We start from the raw sequence: 19,889 nt of genomic DNA, 5'->3' as shown, positions 1-19,889 counted from the left end.
TTTTTTGGAGACAAAGTCTTACTCTGTCACCCAGGCTGGATGGAGTGCAGTGGTGTGATCTTGGCTCACTGCAACCTCTACCTCTTGGGTTCAAGTGATTCTCCTGCCTCAGCCTCCTGAGTAGCTGGGATTACAAGCATGTGCCTCCTCGCCTGGCTCATTTTTGTATTTTTAGTAGAAATGGGGTTTCACTATGTTGGCCGGGCTGGTCTCAAACTCCTGACCTCAGCTGATCTGCCTGCCTCGGCCTCTAAAAGTGCCGGAATTACAGGCATGAACCACTGCATCTGGCCTCATGGATGACCTCTTGAATGCCACATTCTTTCATTAGGTGTGCCAGCATAGTTAAGTTGGAGTCTGATATGCTCCTCAAGTAGCCAATCTGTCTCTTTATGCTTTTATATTTCTGTTTTTGTCCATTTCTTCCTGCTTTTTGGCGGGAAGAAGCAGGGCATACCAATAAAGCCCCTAAGTGTATTTTACATGAAATATGTTTCTTTGTATCTATTATATCAGCACTCCATCCTAAGATACGATACAATGCAGCTTAGCCAGATTGGCCCAGTCTGTTGCTTCTAACAATTTCTGCTAATTACGAGAGATGAGGCTCAGGATGTTAAAACTGTGTTGAAGTTGATCAAAATGGAAGCCTTGGGGAAAATCCCTTACATTAAACCCTACAATCCACTGAAGATACAGGAATGTGTTTCTTCAATTCATTCCAGCAGATATTTAATGAGCACTTGATCTGTTAAGTGCAGGGTTAAAGGCAAATGAGACAAGTTTTACCTGCCTTTACTTGGAATAACATTCTATTTTTGGACTCATGTTTTAATTTTTTAATAGCCTTATCTATTTACATTTAGTTTTTATTAACTTACTACTTAGGAATCCTAAAAAGGACTTCCTCAGTGCTTAAGAAGAAGTAAGGAGAGATGTAGGTAACCAGATAATACATCTTGAAACACAAATTGTATTTTAGGAAGTGAAGTCCCAGCAGAAATTTCCCCTAGTGAGTGAAGAGGTGATACAGCGAATCATCTCCTAGAATCAAAATCTTTGCCTTACGAGGCAGCTAGGTATCAGAAAATGGGAATCTTTTGCCCAATTCCTCTATTATCTATCTGTGTGATTTTGACCATATCACGTCTTCTTTTCAGTTTTCAGTTGTCTCATGCAAGTAATGAAAAGGTTGGACTTGATGAAATATCATTTCCTTTTACATCAGAATCTGCCACAGCTCACCATCTGAGAGATTTAAAATTATATAAAGTTATTTTCTCTGCAATCCATTGCAGAAAGGATATCAGGAATTACTAGCAATGTTCATTATTCGTGAAATAATATTTATGAAGCAACTATTATGTGCCAGGCACTGTGCTAGTTGTGGATTTGCTCAACTATGCTTCTCTCACATATCTAATAAACCCCTTCTAAAGATTGAACCATTTGAAATGTATAATGCTGAATTATTTGTCTTTAATAGCCTTTGATGTGTGTATGTGTGTGTGTGTGTACAATTATTGGGTTTTAGGGTTGGATTTTGAGGCTTGGCCTTTAGCATCAACCAGCACTCCCCATTCAAGAAGTTTACCATTAGCTTGGAATTCCTGCAGCCAATAGTTGTCTCTTGTACCACTGAGCACTGATATGATTGTAAAAATAAAGATGAGTGATGCTATGCATTTTTTAAGCACAGGTCTTATTTATTTCTGCCTATTATGGAGTGCCTATCATGTAGTCTAGCCTCCTTTTATTGATCAATAAATTTTATTTCCAAATAAAAATGTGATATTTCAAGAGCTTACTTACATAAGCTATAATGCAATGAGAAATTATGGACCAGAATGAATGTTAAAAGAATTGATCAGTGTTTTTCACTGAAAAGAAACAGAATACATGGAGCCATCTATTCGGCTATATCAGTATTTGCTTCGTGCTCTTTAATTAATTTCTTTGAAAAAGGTATGTTTGCCATACATTTCGTTACTAATCACATTAAACTAATTATCAAATGTATGAGTTCCTTCTGAAAGTAATGACTTAGCTTGAGAATCCCTCATTGTGTACCATGTATATATTTGAATTTCCAAAACCGAAGATGACTTCAGTTTAGACACTATGTCTGGCCAATAGAGATATTCTCAAAATGTTTGGGTCACTGTTTTGTCCCCGAGCCAAACTTGCTGGTCCAGATTCCTTCCATAGAAATGTCTCTTCAAAGTCAGTCAGATAATTTTGCCCTTGGCCGTGGAAAAGTAGCATTGGATTTACTCTGTTTTGAAGAGCCAAAGCAGAGTGAGTGTCATTTCCCATCAGGCATTATTTACGAAATGAACTCTCAGATGAAAGATTGGCATCGTGTTACTGCCCTAATCATCTGCCATTAGTTTAAGTCTAACTCAACTGTTTTGGGCTTTCATAGAATAAATAAATACTGTTTCTGTCCTTTGCCTAAATATTGCCTCATAATATTTCTGAAAAACAAATTAAAAAAATAAAACCTTCTCTGGGCAAGATACTGAAGTGAGTCTTTGGTATTTTGTCATCCATAATTCACCTGATACTTTAATCTACCCACCACCTTTTCTCAATTTCCTAATAACCCTACTCAGCTGCTCTGGTAAGATGGCGGTGACCCCTTCTTTTTGCCTCCAGGGTTGATATGGAGCCAAATAGGACCAACTTGAGGACACCATTCTCCTGGTCACAGAGATTTGTTCTGGGATGGATGAGCATGTGACTCAATCTGGAAAAGATCTATTTTCCTAGGGAAAATGAGCATGTGACTACCAGTGGTTGTCTTACCACCCAAAGGAGAGAGTAAAACTGTGGGTGAAGCCAAGAGAAACATAAAGAAGAAGAGGGAGATAGAGTCTTGATTACATTTCAGCTGTTACTCCCAGTCCTGCCTTCACATCCACTCTTGGCTTTATAGTTTTATGATTGAGTACATCTCTACCCCCATCCTATTTTTTCCTTAGGCTAATTTGAATGAGTTCCATCTGCTATAACCAAAAGGGTCCTGATGATCGCCTCTTTTCAGGCTTTTGCTGTAACTGCTCTGTGCCTCTCTCTGTATGACCTTACTGTGTTACCTCAAACTACCCCACCCTCCACCCCAAGTCAGTGGCACAACAGACCACACTCTCTATATTCACAGCCTCGCTGGTATTTCAGGCCTTACAGATTTTGCCTGACGACTGACTTGCTAATATCGCACAAGTCCTTTGGATAAATGTACAAATGGCTTATTAGTTTTTGAGATTGTTTACATCTTATGAGACAAGCTGGTTTGCTAGTACAATACAATATTTTAACAGGTCAGAAAGAATAAATGAAATCTAAAAAGTCAAGGTATAGAAAGTTGGGTTATATGCATGTTCCTGTACTTGGATTTTTTTAAAACCTGTATTCACTTACTTAAAAATATCTATTGTGTACTTCCTACAAACTAGGTATGGTGTAAGGAATAGGATACAACCTGGGGAAAGCAGGCCAGGTCTCTGCCCTCATGGAGAATACTGTCTCTCAGGAAAGATTAACATGATCAGATAAAAATACAAAGATGTATCTACAACTAAAATAGGTGCTAGTCTCTAGGCTTCTATAACAGGGGACTGTTGGGTCTGAGGGTTCAGGGAGAAATAAATTCTAGAGGAAGTGATAATGGAGGTTAAATTGAAAAGCTGAGTAAGAGTTAACTGCGTGAACACAGAGTGAGGGCAATTTCTAGGAAACAGTAATATCTGTCCAGAAGGTGAGAACAGCTTTTCTTCAATCTCCTAAATTAGAAAGATACATGATTTATTTGAAGACTTAGAAGAATGAGGGAGTGGCAGCAGATGAGGCTATAGAAGGTGTGCGGGACCAGTTGAGGGTTGCTGCTGTCCCCTTTCAAGCAGTGGTCAGCCATTTAAAGATTTGAGGTCAAAGAGCGCCACAATCAGGTTTATGTTTTAAAAGATCCTGTAACTTAGTAATTCTTAAGTCTGGCTCACATTGGAATCATCTGAGGGGATTAAAAAATACTGTTGCCTGGTGGTCATCTGATTCTAATAGAATAAAAACCTCTGGGGTGGGACCCTGGCGCTAGTCAGCTTAAAAGCTACCCCAGGTGATTCTAACATAAATCTAGGCTTGAAAATCATCGACGTAAATAGTGTGGGAGATGAGGTTAGAACTAGCACCTGTCATAGAGTGGGCCACACTGATATGACTCAATATTTAACTCCAGGTTATTGCCTCCAAACCTAACATGTTCATGGATTGCATCAATAGAAGTATAGCTTCTGAATGAGAGAGGGAGTTGTTTCTGCTCTCTTTGCATTAGACCCAGTGTACCTGCAAAGTTTGTTCACTTCTCAGCACCACACTCAAGGAGGAAATTAAGGAAACTGAAATATTCCCAGAAAAAAAAACCATCCAGGTGACAAAGGGAATCTAAACCACAATGGAGAGAAATAGTTCAGTAGCTCCAGATATGTTTAATCTACAGTCAAAATATCCTTTGAAAAGGATAATGTAGGAATCTCCGTTTTCAAGTAAGTCAAAAGATGTTATTTATTCAATGGGCAAAAATGAGGGTCTACTATATACCCATCCTAGACATTGGAAAAATGGCAGAAAAATGAAGTAGACAAAAATCCTTGCCCTCATGGAGCTTATGTTCAAGTGAAGATTGAAGTTTTCTGGTTCATATGATCTTCAATATCATAATTTTTAACCGACTTCTGTGATTAGCAACTATAGAATATGTTATAGGGAGACATATTTTAGTTGTAATTTTAGAACATTAAAAGTGGAAATCTGTGAGAAGCAAAGAGGTCACCATGTATGGAAGGATTCTAGCAGGAACAGCCATTGCAGAAGGGATTCAGGAATCTAATGGTAAGAATAAAAAGTGTAATAGGAAGCAGACTGATGAGGAGTCCTTTGCAAAACTGAGAACCAAGCAGTCCTATCGTATTAAATACTAGCAGTGCTTACATAGTTTGAGCATTTACTGTGTGCCATGCATTTTGCTAAGTGCTTATCACACAATATCTCACGTAGTACTCATAACACTCATATAGGTGGAAAGAATAAAACTGTCAAATTATAATTTTTAAAAAGTTAAAAACGTGACATATAAATATGAAATGAATATGTCAGATATTTTACTTGACTCCTTAATTAGTAGGGGAATTGGTGTGATGGTAAGACCGGTTCCAAGAACATTTGAAGAGCTCAGTATTTATAGGTTTGCTAACAAAGGGATGCTAGCAGAGATTGCTACGTTAGAAACAATACTGGTAATGTCCTGGAGGGCAATAAATCATCACATCTGAGGTTATTTTCTCTACTGGAAAGAAATTATTTGCATCTTTATCAGATAAAAGTCTCCAAGTTAACATGTACCTGTAATAAATCTGGAAACATTTTTCAATAGCAAACTAAGTTCAACAAATGACATTCCCTTTAAATACTTCTTGAGAGGGCCTGTTAAATAATTCCCACATATGATATCGGAAAAAAAAAAAAAGACTACGTTTTGGCTTTATTTTTCAAGTTTTGCATAACGTTTCTTAACCTTAGAATTAATACATTTTTAGGATTTTCTAGCTAGCAGTAATAAAGCTGGGTTTCAAACTGAGATCTCTCCAGATGCCCACACTGAAATGAGCCACGTAACAAGTCTTTGGGGAGACATGAGGGCAGGGTTTGTGAATCACATAAGCATTGTTTGATTAGGGCTAAGCATCAGCTTGAGTTTTTTTTTTTTAATTGATTACCAGAACATTCCAAATTAACTTCTTCAACTATTTAAAACTTATTTTTCCCCCAAAAGAAGCAGGGCATAAAACGTGAACAATAAACAATAAGCGGTTCATTAGCCATTTGCTACCACTGGCTCTAAGACAAAAGCTGTGGAACCCCACGTAGAAATCTGATTCTTTAGAATTTGTAGCAGCTATTTTCTCCGAAAGATTTCTTCCTCAACTTGTGGGATTTTATTTTGCTGTTGTTGTTCATTTAGGACTTTGCCGTTTCCAAACATGGACATTATAATTGTTAATAGTCTTCTATTTATAGAATGATAATTTTGAGCTCTTAAGGTATAAAGAGAAAGGCCAGTTCTCTAGAATGACACTTTGTTCAGCCCCGTGTAACTGACTGCAGATTTGATCTTGCTGTTTTTCTTTTCTGTGAGTTAATCTCAAGGAAAAACTTCAGTGTTATGTTTAGGGAATAAATGGAAAGTAGCGGTGTGGCTGGCTTAATGTTCCAGTAAGGTTTCAGGACAGTTCTCCAAGTTTAAGGTGATAGGCCCCTATTACATAAAGTTAAAGCAGCAGAAAACTAGCCACTCAAATACTTTATTCTAGAACTCACACTAGATGGGAGAGTACAACTTTGCTTTTAGGTTAGAGAAAAGGTTTGGCTTTTGCTCCATTAAAAAAAAAAACCAAAATGTATTTATAGGCAGTCATAAACACTTTACACAGATTATCTCACTGAATCCTTAACAATTCTGTCGATAGATTCTATTATTGTTCCCATTTCACAGATGAGGAAACAGATCGAGAGAGGTTAAGCAAGCTGACCAGGGTTTATAGCCACTAAGATGCAGAGCTATGATTAGACCCAGGCTATCTGATTAGAAGGCTAGATGATATCACCTTCCCAAATTATGCTGCAGTAGAGAAAGCACACAGAAAAAGAGAGCACCAATCCCATTTCCAGCTTCAGCTCTGGTATTAACTGTCTTTCAAACCCTGCACAAGTCATCTCATTTGTCTGGGCCTCTACTTCCCTCTGTAAAATGAAGGGTAGAAACAATTTGGATTGGATGATCTCTGGAGTGTCTTCCAACTCCAAAGATCTGATTCTGTAATTGCATCTGGGCCTTAGATGTGCACACACACCTCCCCACACTGCCCCCCGCCCCACCCCACTACTTGCCGAGGTGAAAATCTAATCCTGCTGAAAGCACCCACTGTAATTTGATGCTAAACTCAAGACCCCTGAATCCTATTACTTACAACATCCCCTCAAGAACATACAACAGTTAAACTCTGGCAAGCCAGTTCTTTAGAATAAGTTGCCAATGGGATGTGATTTTTGGAAGTAAAATGTTAATAGCAAAACAGAAAAAAGAAACAGTTCAAAACAAATGTTCCTGTCTCTTTAAATCACCTCTTTTCTATAATGTTACCTTGACAACTTAGTCTGGCTCTTTAGATATGGGGGTTTTTCAGTGTGGGAGAAGAGGGGTGTCCTCCTCCTGTTTTGAGGTTGCATGGAAAGGGAAAATGTCAAAGACAGAGCACCAAATCCAGCAGAATGTACACAGGGCATCATGAGGGAGTGTCAGCCAGAAATACTCACAGGTGCACAGAATTAGGACGCATTCTGATTCAAAGTACATTCTTTTCTATTTTCCATAACCGTAACACACATTGCAACAGCCTATAAAATGTTACATTTTTGGACCAGCACTTTTACAGAGCAGAGAGCAACAAAAGTGCCTGAAAAATAATTGCATTATTTTTAGTTGCTGTAGCAAAAGATGTACATATCAGGTTGAGGGGACAGCTCCGAAGAACTGTACCAGTGTGGAAATGCTAAAAATATTGCTCCCCCTCCAGCAATTGAAATTTTGAGCAAAGACTTAGGAAGCGGCAGGTAGGGAGAACAAATTAGAATTTACATCTCTCAGCTGTAATAAGCTTGTTATCAGGACTGGCAAGAGCTCAGGGGGCTGACAGGGGTCAGCTGGGGACTCTAGGGTAAGGAGCAAGTGAAAAAGGAGCAGTGTTGAGCAGAAGAAAGAGAGGACTTATCTCCAGTATCTAGCACTACAGAGCAGAGGCTGTGTGGAGAATGGCTGAAAAATCAGAATTGGTTGTAGAAGCAGTTTTCTTTCTGGTTGTGAGTAGGAGCCCGGCAGACACCGTGAGCGCTGTTGCAGGGGAGTGAGCCGGTGCTTGACACATGTGTTTCCCATTGATAACTGGAGACAGCCCAGTAGCTGTGAGTCGGTCTGACAAAGTCATACTGAAGTACAGAGTACAGTTTCAAAGCAGTCCGAAAAAGAACGGGAATGCTGTTCAGGAAATTCTTCAGGCATGGGCAGGGACTTGGCTGCAGTTCTGCAGTTGGAAAATCTGACTGGGGCAGCTTCTGAGCACAGGCTGGGCCTGCTCACACTCAGCGGGCCGAGTGGCCACCTCCTTCAGAGCTGCTCAGCACGCCCTGGGATCACGGGCGGTTTTCATCGGCCGGTTTGTGAAACGGACAAGAGAGGTAGGGTACTGTTCAGTTCTTGCGTTTGCACGCGTCTGTTCACTTTCTAAGCTGTCTGCCTGCTATGTTTGCAGCCACTCCGAGTTTTTAGTGTGTGCATGTGTGTGTGTGTGAATTAGCAAGTTAGAACTCGGTCATGTAAACAATTGGCGTGGGGCTCCAATCTGTGCGTTTCCCCCTTTAAGGTCTGATTTTCAGCAGGGCAGAGACTTTTTTTGAAAGTTAGGATTTAGCTGGCAACATTATTGTGTAAAGAGAAGTATGTGAATTCCTTATGTTGTCACCCTGCTCCAACCATCTGTAACTTTTCCTTTCTGCGTGGAAGGGCCGTTCACTGGCAAGGAAGATAATTTTAGATGAAACTGTGTGCTTCGCTTCACAAGAGTTTTAACGGGGAGGTTTTTTGGTTTTTGTTTTTTTTTTTTACATAGCAGAAAATGGCTCTCATTTTAGGAGGGAATCAGAGTTTGAAGTTTCTACGTTGGATGACACTTTCAGAGTGTCGAAACAGATATGTGTGTATGGATTTCTAAAATCTTTTCTATAGGAGTTTGACTGTCATTATCTGGGATTTGACTGTCAGTGATACATTTGCCTAGAAGTATGCTGGATCAACGTTTGTAATTCTGTTTCTATAATCATTTCTAATTTTCTCACTTGAAGTAATTTACAGTTTTACTCTCAAAAATACTTCTGTATTTTAGGAAACATAGATAATAAAAAAGTAACAGAAAATGGCAGTTTACTCAAAATACTTCTTAAAGGACAGAGACATAATGGTGTGAATTTTATTTCATTGATTGCTTGGTCTTATTTTGCACCTTACTGAAAAAGAGCTTTTTATAAAAATCAAAGTTTTGAAAATTTTCAGCACAACAGGGGTCTCAGTTTTCTTCCTCAGTTTTGGTGCTTCCTTATCAACTCTATTGCAATACAGATATTCTGTCATTGGAAAGCTATACCTTGTTTTAAGTACAGCATTTAGAAAACACACAGTACGGTGTCATTGCATTTGAGAGACTGGTTCGGCCCAAAGCCAAGCTAAACCTTACAACTGCTTTACGATTACTAGCGCAGCAATCTGTGACAACATTGGTTTTTTCCGAAGGGGGCTTGGCGAAGAGTCTAGTTGGGGAGATGGACGAATGAATGGAATCTTGGATACTTCTTGAGTAGCTGAGGAGTGACTAGACCTCTTAGGGTAGATCTCTGTGACAACAGGTGTGCATTTACTTGTGTCCTACAATCTTTAAACAAGTAGCTAATAGAAGAGCCTGAGGTTAATGCTGAAAGAAAAGTGGAGAGCCAGCGTTTCTCATTGCTTCCTCTGCATAGGACCTAGAATGAGAAGGCACACATTCTGTCCTATTGGTAAAAGGTCAGGATTTTCAGCCAGCAATTTTCTTTTTTCTTCCACAGTGTTGTACTTGGAGGAGGGAACTGGGACAGGACTGGCAGCAGGATATCTTTATTCTAAGAGATGGCTCATGAACATTTTCTTTTATTAATTTCATGTTTGTATTGGGGTGGTGTGGGGAGGGTTTGGGGACCTCAGGACTTGAGGAAAGGAAGGGGGTGTAGTTAGAAGTCAGGATGGACTGTGACCTTATTTTTTTTCTCCTAAAGTGCCTAATGAGTGAGAAAAATGCCAAGACAGATTAGGAACTGCCATGAACCACAGCCAAGCCCACTGCCAATGAAAAAGGGAGCCTTCCATGAGCTCGGGTGTCATACTCCTCTATATTTAGCGTGCATCAAGCATTGAGCAGAAGAGGCGTGAAATAGCAACTCCAGGTTGCAGGATTATAAAGAGCAGTGCCTGAAACTTGGTAGAAACTCTATAGTTTCTCTCTTTTTTAGAAGTAAAGTAGGGAAAAGTCAAGCTCTCTTTGACATCTGAAGAGAAAAAGTAAGCAGCAGAAGGGAGAAGGATACAGAGGAAGAAATCCAGGGCAGAGGTGGAGGCAGTGAAGGGCGAGGAATGGCCACACCACAAACTGGGCAGTGAGAGTGCAGGGAGGAGCCCTCGGCACAGGAATGAAACACACATGTTAGAAACAGCCAAAGCCACCAGGCACTGATTTGTTGGACTGAAAGTGTGCAGATACTCGGTGGCCTTGGTGAAGAGAATTCTTTTAGCCACTTCACCACAGGAGACTGCATGGTCAGCCTGCCCTGCCTTCTGGAAGTAATCAGAAAGCACATTTTGTAAGAATGGCATTGCCTGAGGGTTCAGATTTCCTAGGCAAGGAGGGGGCAGGCTCTTAAGGCCTTATTTTTAACCCATATTTGTTCCTTGCAGAGACATTACTGCCGGGAGTGTTGAGTGAAGGGACCAGGTGGAGATGGTGAGTAATTCCCGGGAGCAAAGCTTGTTCAAGGCCCTGCCCATGGTCATTTTATTATTAACATAAACTTTCGAAAGAGAGAACAAAGTGTTATATATGCCTTATCCTGATGAAGACAGGTGTTTAATTTTACTTTTTTATTTTAAAAAATCTCCAGGCCGGGCACAGTGACTCATACCTGTAATCCCAGAACTTTGGGAGGCTGAGGCGGGTGGATCACGAGGTCAGGAGATCGAGACCATCCTGGCTAACGTGGTGAAACCCCATCTATACTAAAAATACCAAAAATTAGCCAGTTGTGGTGGTGGGCACCTGTAGTCCCAGCTACTCGGGAGGCTGAGGCAGGAGAAAAGCATGAACCCAGGAGGTGGAGCTTGCAGGAGCCGAGATGGCGCCACTGCACTCCAGCCTGGGTGACAGAGCAAGAGTCCATCTGAAGAAAAACTCCAAGGGCATATACTACATTGTTGATTGTACATGTGTTGAGCTTCCCAAATCCAAAAATCTGAACTCTGAAACGTTCCAAAATTTAAAATTTTTTGAGCACTGACATGGTGCTCAAAGGAATTATTTATTGGAACATTTCAGATTTTGGATTTTCAGATTTGGAATGTTCAATTGTAAGTATAATGCAAATATTCCAAAATCCAAAAAATCTGAAGTCAGAAACACTTCTGGTTTCAAGCATCTTGGATAGTTTCCTAAGCCACGTCTGAGGAACGTGCTGGTACTAGGAGCAGAAGTGGGGTTGAGAGAGGGAGGAAAGGTAGAGGTGGTCAGAAATCTTAGCTCAGGTTTGGCTCCATTCATCTTCAGATCTCAGATTTCCCATCTGTAAGATGATCTGATACCTCTGAATTGTTTTCTGTTTTCACAACCTATGATTTTTGTAATTCTGAGGCTCTTCCTTTTCTTCAAGAATAACTCTTAGTCTGTCTCCCTTAAGGGTGGGCATCTTGAGTCATTTCACCCATTTCTCCAACTTTTGCTGCTCTCTTTCTTTACTCTTCTCTGAACATATTTCAGTGAGCCTTCTCCTGACAAAAACTATGGCTCATTGAACTCAACTTAGTCATCTGAACAATGCACATCCATGGTGAGGACTTCACACATCTGTTAACCAAAAAGGAAGAGGGTGATTGTAGGGAGAGGAAGCACAGCAAGAAAGAAAAAAAAAATGGAATGGGGTATCATCTTGCTGTGGAAGAAAAGTGGTTATATTGTGAACTGAGCTCAGGGTCTGCCTCAAACGCAGACTGGGGTCCTGGCTGTGTGGCCGTAGGCAAGTTACATCATCTCCAAAATGTGTCCCGATTTCCTAATGTCTAAAATAGACATGACAATAGTATCTGCCTCATAGTGTGTTGTGAGATTGTACAGATAATGCACTTAGCATTGTCCTTTGCACACAGTAAGCACTTAAATATGTCAAATATATTAATACATGTAGTTAAGATGAACTGAGATAGCACCAGGCAAATCGACAAAGAGTGAAGAAGGTAGATCGAGGTAAAAATGAAGAGTTCAGACAATCAACAAAGGAGAGGATGTTTTACTCTGAATTGTCTGGGTTACTTTTCCTATGTTGCCCAAATTTCTCTAGAGATTCCACATTTCCCTTTGTTTCACTTTTCTTGCCACACAAAAAGGTCTTCATTATTGTTTCAAATTCCTGTTGCAGAGTGTGAACTGCCTCATATAAAGGAAACCGTGTAAGCTGTAGCCTCTGACCTGCCTCTCAGACAGGTCTGTAGGACTGGGGAGGAGCATGGCACCATGGTTCGCTTAGTGTATAAATCCTGTGAGATTGGTTTGCTAAGAAAGCTTTGTTGGAGGTTGTATTAATGGAGCTCAGGATGTGTAGGAGGATATGGATGCAATCACTTTATTCTTCTTTTTCCCCGATAAAGCAATGGCACCTATTAGAGCAAGCACAATTCCCTGATAAAAACTATATTACCAGGGATTAGAAACTCCCTCCTTGCTCAGACCACTTTTCCTTGCCAGTGTGATAGGATCAGACTGTCTTGTGAGCACCTTGACTTCCAAATAATATATTGTGAATGCCTGGAAACCCTGCTGTTACTTGCTGGAGTTGACGTATTCAGCCACCGAAACTATTCTTTGAGTTCAGAGTAAATAAATATCAGGGTAAGCTCCTCTCTCTAAACGAATCACTCAACAAGGTCTTATATTAACCCTCATTGGGGTTGTGGTATTGGCACTGCGTATTCAATGAAAGAAGATTGCTCCAGGGTAAGGACAGCGGGGAACAGAGCCACACTGTGTTCCTTTCATTCCTATTGTTACCTATGGTTGACTTCTCTTCTCTCTCATGTTCTATAATCTTTCTAGCCCTTTCCCTCTATTTCTTTATTGGATTCCATTCACCCTCGCAAGTTTCTTTTTGTTATTTGTTCAGTGTGTGTTTACCAACGTACTTATCTGCTTCCCTCAGGGGTCAGGAATATTGATAATAGGCCAGTGTCTGGACAGCATAATTTTTACCAGGTAATGAGAAAGATTAACTCCTAACATTGGCTGAGACCTTCAAAAGTTTGTGTCCCCACCCCCCATCTCGGATGTTTCCAGGCTGCTGATCCAAACAGCAGGTCATAAGCCCGCAACCCAAAGACTTGGACTGTGGGTACATTTTGACTCACCAAGTGTTTTTTTGTTTGTTTGTTTGTTTGTTTTCATTGACTTAGTTACCAAACATTTAAACATCCTAAGATAACATGATGTCAGTCTTCTAGAAAAAGCTGAAGATGACAGGCATTCCCTGTGTAATTTCTTGGGCACAGTGGCTGGTGGGCTGTGGTCAGCTCCTGTTCTTTTGAGAGGACATATGCCCACCTCATTCATTGACCCCACCATCTGACCTGTACATGTTTACATTTGTCTGCTCTATTTTTCTAAGTAGAGTTTCTCAACTGATCCAAAGAAAGTAGACAGTGATTTGAGTGACCGTGTTCTCTGTTTTCTCAAGGGTGGTGTATATTCTAGATGCATGGGAGAGAAGTTAGGGCATAATTAAGTTGTGGCTTCATTCTCTCAGAGAACACTATTGAGATGGTCTAAGTCTGTGTTGAGCAGAGTTGCAGGAGGACAGTATGGTGGCCGAGAATCCAGGCCTCAAAGTTAGAACCACCTCATCGGATTATAGCTAAGACTGAAAACATTAAATGTGGTAGAAATCAGAACAGTCACTGCCTCTGGGGGTGGGAATTGATTAAGAGGAGGAACAAAGGAATTTTCTCGGGTGATAGAAACGTTCCCTCTCCTGTTTGAATATTGTTCCCAAAGATGTTCAGACTTGTAAAACTCATTGGGTTATGTAGCTAATATCTGTTTATTTTACTAGAAGTAAACTATACCTCAATAGACATACATACGTATATACATATCTACATGAAGGCATGCAAAGTGCTTAGAAAAATGCATGCTGTTTAGCTATTTTTATCATGCTTGTTTCCAGAAACTTTGATTAAAAAACAAACAAACAAACAAACAAAAAAACATAAAATGATCAAAAATGAGATGAGCATTTCCTTCCAGACCACAGGTTTCATTGCAAACATTTGAGAGCACAGGTAACAGCTAAAGATTCTTGCCAAACATAATTGTCAAGGGAGAATCTACTGGATCAATTCTAATTTTATGAAACTATTGAATCACTATAGAAGGATGTGCCTAATTTGTTGTAACTGCTTTTCATGATGCTGTAAAAATGTATAGGTTTTAGAGACATATCAAGCATGGTTTATGACCTGGGACACAACACCTGTACTTAGAGTAACTTGCACTCTGGCTGGAATACAGTAGTCACTCAATAGGTATTCAATAATGTGTCTTAAAATCAATATCTGTATTGAAAACTTTTAGCTAATACAGTCACAAAAATATTGTTTTCATTAGTAATCACATTGTTATAATCAATTATTCACATCTATCTAGAAGCATTGAATATAAGAAATGAACGAACAGATTTTCCAGCCAAACGCTCTGGGTTCAAATGCTTGCTATGCCTTTAACAAGCAAAGAGATTTGGGGTAGATTACTTAACCACTCTTTCTCATTGGCTCAACTGTAAAATAGAAATGATTGTGAGACAGGTTATATGTCTGTGAGGATTAAATACATGTAGAACAATTATATGTCTGTGAGGATTAAATACATGTAGAACAATGTAGAACAATGTAGAACAATGACTAGTACATAGTACCATTATACAAGTGTTTGTCATTTATGTGTGCTTTCTTTATGTTAGAAAAGTGATTTTTTTTATTTTATTATTTTATTATTTTTTTTTTTGCAATTTGTCTCTAAGTATTGCTCAAAAAGTCTGTGTGTAGATGGTTGGTGAAAGTAATGTGAAACCAGGAGTTCAAGCGGAAAAGACAGAAACCTGGAATTTATGGGAAACATTGGTTTTCAGTTTAGCTGACTTTGGTTTTGTTACTGCCTTACTCTGTGACCTTGATTAAGTCACTTCACCTCCCTGAACCTTGTTTTACCATCTGTTAAATAAGGATTTGGATTTTATATTGTCCATGTTCCCTTTAGGCCTTGTGTGTCACTCTCTGATCTCAAGTGTTTGAGTCATGTTCATTATTATTTTATTACACAGCTTGGTCCCCAAGCCACAGAAGAGCTGTAGTTTCTTGACTCCTATTGTCATTATCTGGTTCTGGTGGGAATCATCCATGGGGTTTTAGAAAGCACCGACCTTGTACAACACCAAGTAGCTGGTTTGCTGAGAGAATCTGCCACTGCTATTAAGAAAGCTAACCATAGAAGTGGCCATGATGGGGTAGACATAGCATCCTTTCCATGTGAAAATGGCACCATTATATCTGCGATCAGATGTTTGAGATTATTTTTCCTGCCCAAGGGCATTCAGTTCACATATTCTTTTCTGGTCCTCACCTTGCAACATCAAGGACCAGGCTAGTTTTATGTAGAGCCAAATCTTCAACAATTCTTGCAATGCCTTCAAGTCTTTGTTCAACTATAGCCTTTTCCATGAGGTCAACCTTTCCTATGCTTTAAATATTGAGCCTGTTGTATTCCCCAACCCCTGGTACTGCTGGTCTATTTTTTGTGTGTCTTTTTTTTTTTTTTTTTTTTTAGGAGGTGGGACTTTTCCTCATAGCATTCATCTCCTTGTGACATAAGTATAATATTCTCTGGTGTTTATGTTTGTTTTCTGTCTCGCCATCACTACCTCTTTCCACCACTATGAGATCAGAACTCTTTGTTCTTGCTCATTGATGTATCCCAGATGCCTTGAACAGCATCAGGGGAGGAACTGAAGGACAGTACATATTTGCAGGTAGTGGCAGTGTTTCAAATGCATTTCACACTGAATATGCATCTGTGGTAATTCTAAATACCTTACTTTGTATTCAGGAAAAGTTAAGTCTTTGCTTCAGCCTATGAGTAATGGAGAGAAAACCGGGCCTCAGTTTAAGTTCAGACCCTAACCAACTTACTAGCTAGGGGTCTTTGAGAATACTCTTGCATTCCTTAGGACCTTAGTTTCTTCATTTATGAAATAGTTTTAATTATATTGATCTCCCATAGTGTTGCAGGAATGTATGCACTTGTGTATCTGCTAATTCCTGGTAGAAATATGCGTGTGTGTTTCACAAGTATATCTGCCTGAAAGCACCTCAACTAGTACCTCATACATCTGCATCATCTAGATCATGATGGAAATCATGATGTTCATAATGATGCTGAAATATCTTTTGGTTCATCAGAGATAAATATTTTAAACTTAAATACAAGGTATATTACAATTTGTGTGGCACCTTGATAATATTTATTTAAAAACTGTACATACACACTTTGACCTGGCAATCTGGTTTCTCAGGACTTGTCTGAGAGATGTATTTGGACCTTTGTGAAATGTCTATGGCTTTCAATAATACTTATATCCTAGAGTCTTAAAGATTCATGTCCCGAAGCCCAGTCTTCCTTCCCCTTGAAGTCCAAATTCGTTTCCAAGTGCCATCGTAGTGATCTTGTTTATCTGTCTCCTTATCACTACCTCTTCCATCTCTTTGGAATCTCATGTGCCTTCAACATTGACACACCTGTCTCTTCCCCCATCATTCCCCTGCACACTCCATCCCCCTTCTGCCCTCCAAGCCTTCTTTCCTCATGTTGTTCCCCATGGGTTACCCTTGTGCAAATGGCTGGTTATGCTGAAACCTTGGGGTTCTCCTTGAGTGCTGTCCTTTTCGACGCCTCTTGTCTCAAGCCACAGAGAATTCTATTAGCTCTGCTTTCCCACAAGATTCCAAAGACAGCAACTCCCCACCTTCTCACCCACCTGTCTGCAGGCCTGGGCCACTGTCACCTCTCTGAAGACAATTGCAGTAGTCACGGGCCCCTGTTCTCTACACTTCATTCTCGCTCCTACAGCCCATTCCCTAGAGAACACTAGAGTGATCCTGAAGTGAAAATCTGATCATGCCATTTCCATGCCTAGGTTCTGCAGTGGTTACTGTTGCTTTCTGTATCATACCTGAGGTTCTTACTGTGGCTCTAAGCTTCCACTTCTTTCCCCTTCTGCCTGTGCCCAGGCTTATTTTCAAACATCCTCCTCCGGTCCACTCTGATCTAGCCACACTGTCGTCCTCGCCTGCCGAGCGAGCTACTGCCTCAGGGCCTTTGCACTTGCTGGTCCAGTTTCCTCCGACTGAAATGTTTCCCCAGACATCCTCATGCTTTACTCTCTTGCTTCTTCTTGTTTTGTTCTCAGATCTCTCTGGGATGGACAGGATTTCCCCAACCATCCCTTAAACAGGAGCTCCTTAACACCTCAGCACTGTTCCCTTCTGCTGCTTTCTATGTTTTCTTCACAAGACTGATTTCCAAGAACAAGTAGAAAAAGTCACATGTTCATTATGATAGGTAACAAAAAATGACTGGAAACAACCTCACTGTTTGTCTCTGAGCTGGTTAAGTTAAATATCATAGATCCATACCATTTAAAACAGTGGTTTTTTAAAAAAAATTTATGTTTTTATGGGACTATCACTTAGTTAAGTGGACCAAGTTAGATTTAGAACATTATGTAAAATATGCTCTTGTTTGTGTAAAAAAATATATATAAACGTGCGCATGCACTGAACATCTATATTGAATAAAGCCTGAATATGTATTAAACATTTCTATAAGGATAAGAAATAAGTTGATAATACTGGTTGCCTCAGTGCAGGGAGGCTGAAGGTATGAATGAGAGAATTGTTTAACTGCATGTTCTTTGATTCTTTTAAATACATGCACTTGTTGAATTTGTGAGGTATTACATATTTTAGCTAAGAATTGGAATGTATAACTATTAAGTTAATCTGAATATTTATATAAAAAGAAACTGCCATTCCGCCATTCCCGGGCTAGTTCACATAAATAGGTGCTTGCTTTTCTGGATGAATTTTGTAAGAAATGTTGTTACCTCAAAACTAAAAGTGATGAATTTGTTACCGTTGTCTAAATTGTGCCAAACATTTGTGATCCAAGACTAATGCCTGATGTGGATGACCGAATAAAAAACCTTGAAAGCAAATAGTTTTAAATCAGAGACCTAAAAACTCATATGGCTAATGGATGACTATTTCTGTACCAAGATGATCCAAAATGACTCAGATTCCACAACAAACTCTGGAAACCGTAATGAGTCTTTGAGGGAACCTATGCCTACTATTTATATAAACTGGTTACAATTTCATAGTTACATAATTCATGTTTACTTTTAAATTCACCAAATTTTAACCTGTAGCATCACCAAAAAAAAATAAAAACTTACTTGATTTGTATCACTTGTCTTATTCTTAAATTAGATAATGTAGCCATCAGTCTTGCTGTATTTTTCTCTACTCCTTGTTAGAACCTGGGAGGTGCCCCACCTCTTTCTACAAACTCACCTCTCACCCTCTCCTCTGAGCTCATTCAAGCCAACTCTTGAGCTTGAGTTCTTCAGGCCATAGTGCTTGCTCTGTCTTCTGCTGAAAGCTTGCCTCCACCCCCAGGTATCATCGTAATTGTCTCCTTATCAGAATGACCTTCCATAACCAGAGTGAATCACCTTCTATTCTCTCTTACAGGTACCTCTTTGTTTCTTCCTAGCACCTGACTTTAGTTCTAGGGGTTTCATTATTGTCCATTATTGTTTATTGTCCATCTCTCCTTAAAATATGAGCTTGATGAAAGCAGAATATGATCATTTTCATCCTTTTGAAGGCCTCTATCTCTAGGACCTACTGACGTATATAGTAGATATCAAAATACATAAATATTTTACTGTTGAAAAACAGATTGGGATTGGAATTTTTTTTTGAAGGTCAGCTCTGTACTTGGCCATGTCTCTCCCTGACAGTGCATAACTGAACAGAGAACTGCACTCATAGCACCCACCCCCATAAATTCCTTTATGGAACAAGAGATTATGAAGCCTTGTTCCATAATGTTGGACAAGCAGAGTCAAACATTAGTAAAATGCCTGCCAGTGCCCCTTCTTGTTCTCAGCTCTGCTTTATGGTAGAGTTGATCATGGCCCATACAATTTTACAGGTCCAAAAGAAAGATCATTAGGAAACTTGATGGCATTGATGTGTTTTTAGGAAGTTTACTGGGGTTTTTTTTTTTGTTGTTTGTTTGTTTACAAATCGTCCCTGAAAACATAATGCATTTTTGCACAGCAAATGGGTAATGTAGATACTGTAACTATTTCCAGGGGGCAAAAAAGGAAAACATTTGTTGTTCTCCTGAAGAAGAGCCCTGTGGGAACAAAGATGCAAACAAAAAGTGACCACTTCAACAGTGTTAGACTAGAGTATGTGCTTAGCCTCACAAAGCGGACCAGTGGTGGATGCTCCTGCCTCCACGACCCTTTTTCATCCCTATATCTTCTCGATGACCTGTAAGAGGAACAATAATAGATTTTCACGGTAGCCATTTGAGTCTTACCAAGTATAGGAAGGAAAGTCAGCATGGTATAAAATTAATACCACTTGAGTCTGATCAGAGCAGTTTCTCTGTTAAGATATTAAAGACTTGTGGAAGATGTCAGACTCATCACTTTGAAGCTCATGTAGCTTCCTTGATTAGATGGACAATGGCTAGGTCCAGGTATCACGTAGGCTGGGCCTGGTTCAAAGATCTCTGTGACAACTTCACAGTGGGTGAGATTTGTATAAAGGTAGGAGGCTCCTCAGACTGGTGTTGAGCCCTGATGAGGCT

The 19,889-nt window shown here is 39.7% G+C and overlaps 1 protein-coding gene across 2 annotated transcripts in view; it reads left to right on the top strand.

Moving 5' to 3' along the window:
- The first annotated feature begins 7,802 nt into the window (after positions 1–7,802).
- The window catches only part of SGCD (sarcoglycan, delta (35kDa dystrophin-associated glycoprotein)), a 429,759-nt gene continuing 417,672 nt past the window's right edge, over positions 7,803–19,889 (top strand). The window contains exons 1-2 of one of the 2 annotated variants that reach the window (XM_011966717.1): positions 7,809–8,289; positions 10,592–10,637. In XM_011966717.1, the coding sequence (XP_011822107.1) occupies positions 10,635–10,637 (3 nt within the window). In that variant the 5' untranslated portion in view covers positions 7,809–8,289; positions 10,592–10,634. Of the gene's footprint in view, positions 8,290–10,591; positions 10,638–19,889 lie in introns of both variants that reach the window. The other variant, XM_011966718.1, reaches the window with a different exon arrangement.

This window comes from Mandrillus leucophaeus, unplaced genomic scaffold, assembly GCF_000951045.1.
Source record: "Mandrillus leucophaeus isolate KB7577 unplaced genomic scaffold, Mleu.le_1.0 Scaffold77, whole genome shotgun sequence".
Classification (NCBI taxonomy): domain Eukaryota; kingdom Metazoa; phylum Chordata; class Mammalia; order Primates; family Cercopithecidae; genus Mandrillus; species Mandrillus leucophaeus.
This window is presented reverse-complemented; position numbering and strand designations above follow the sequence as displayed.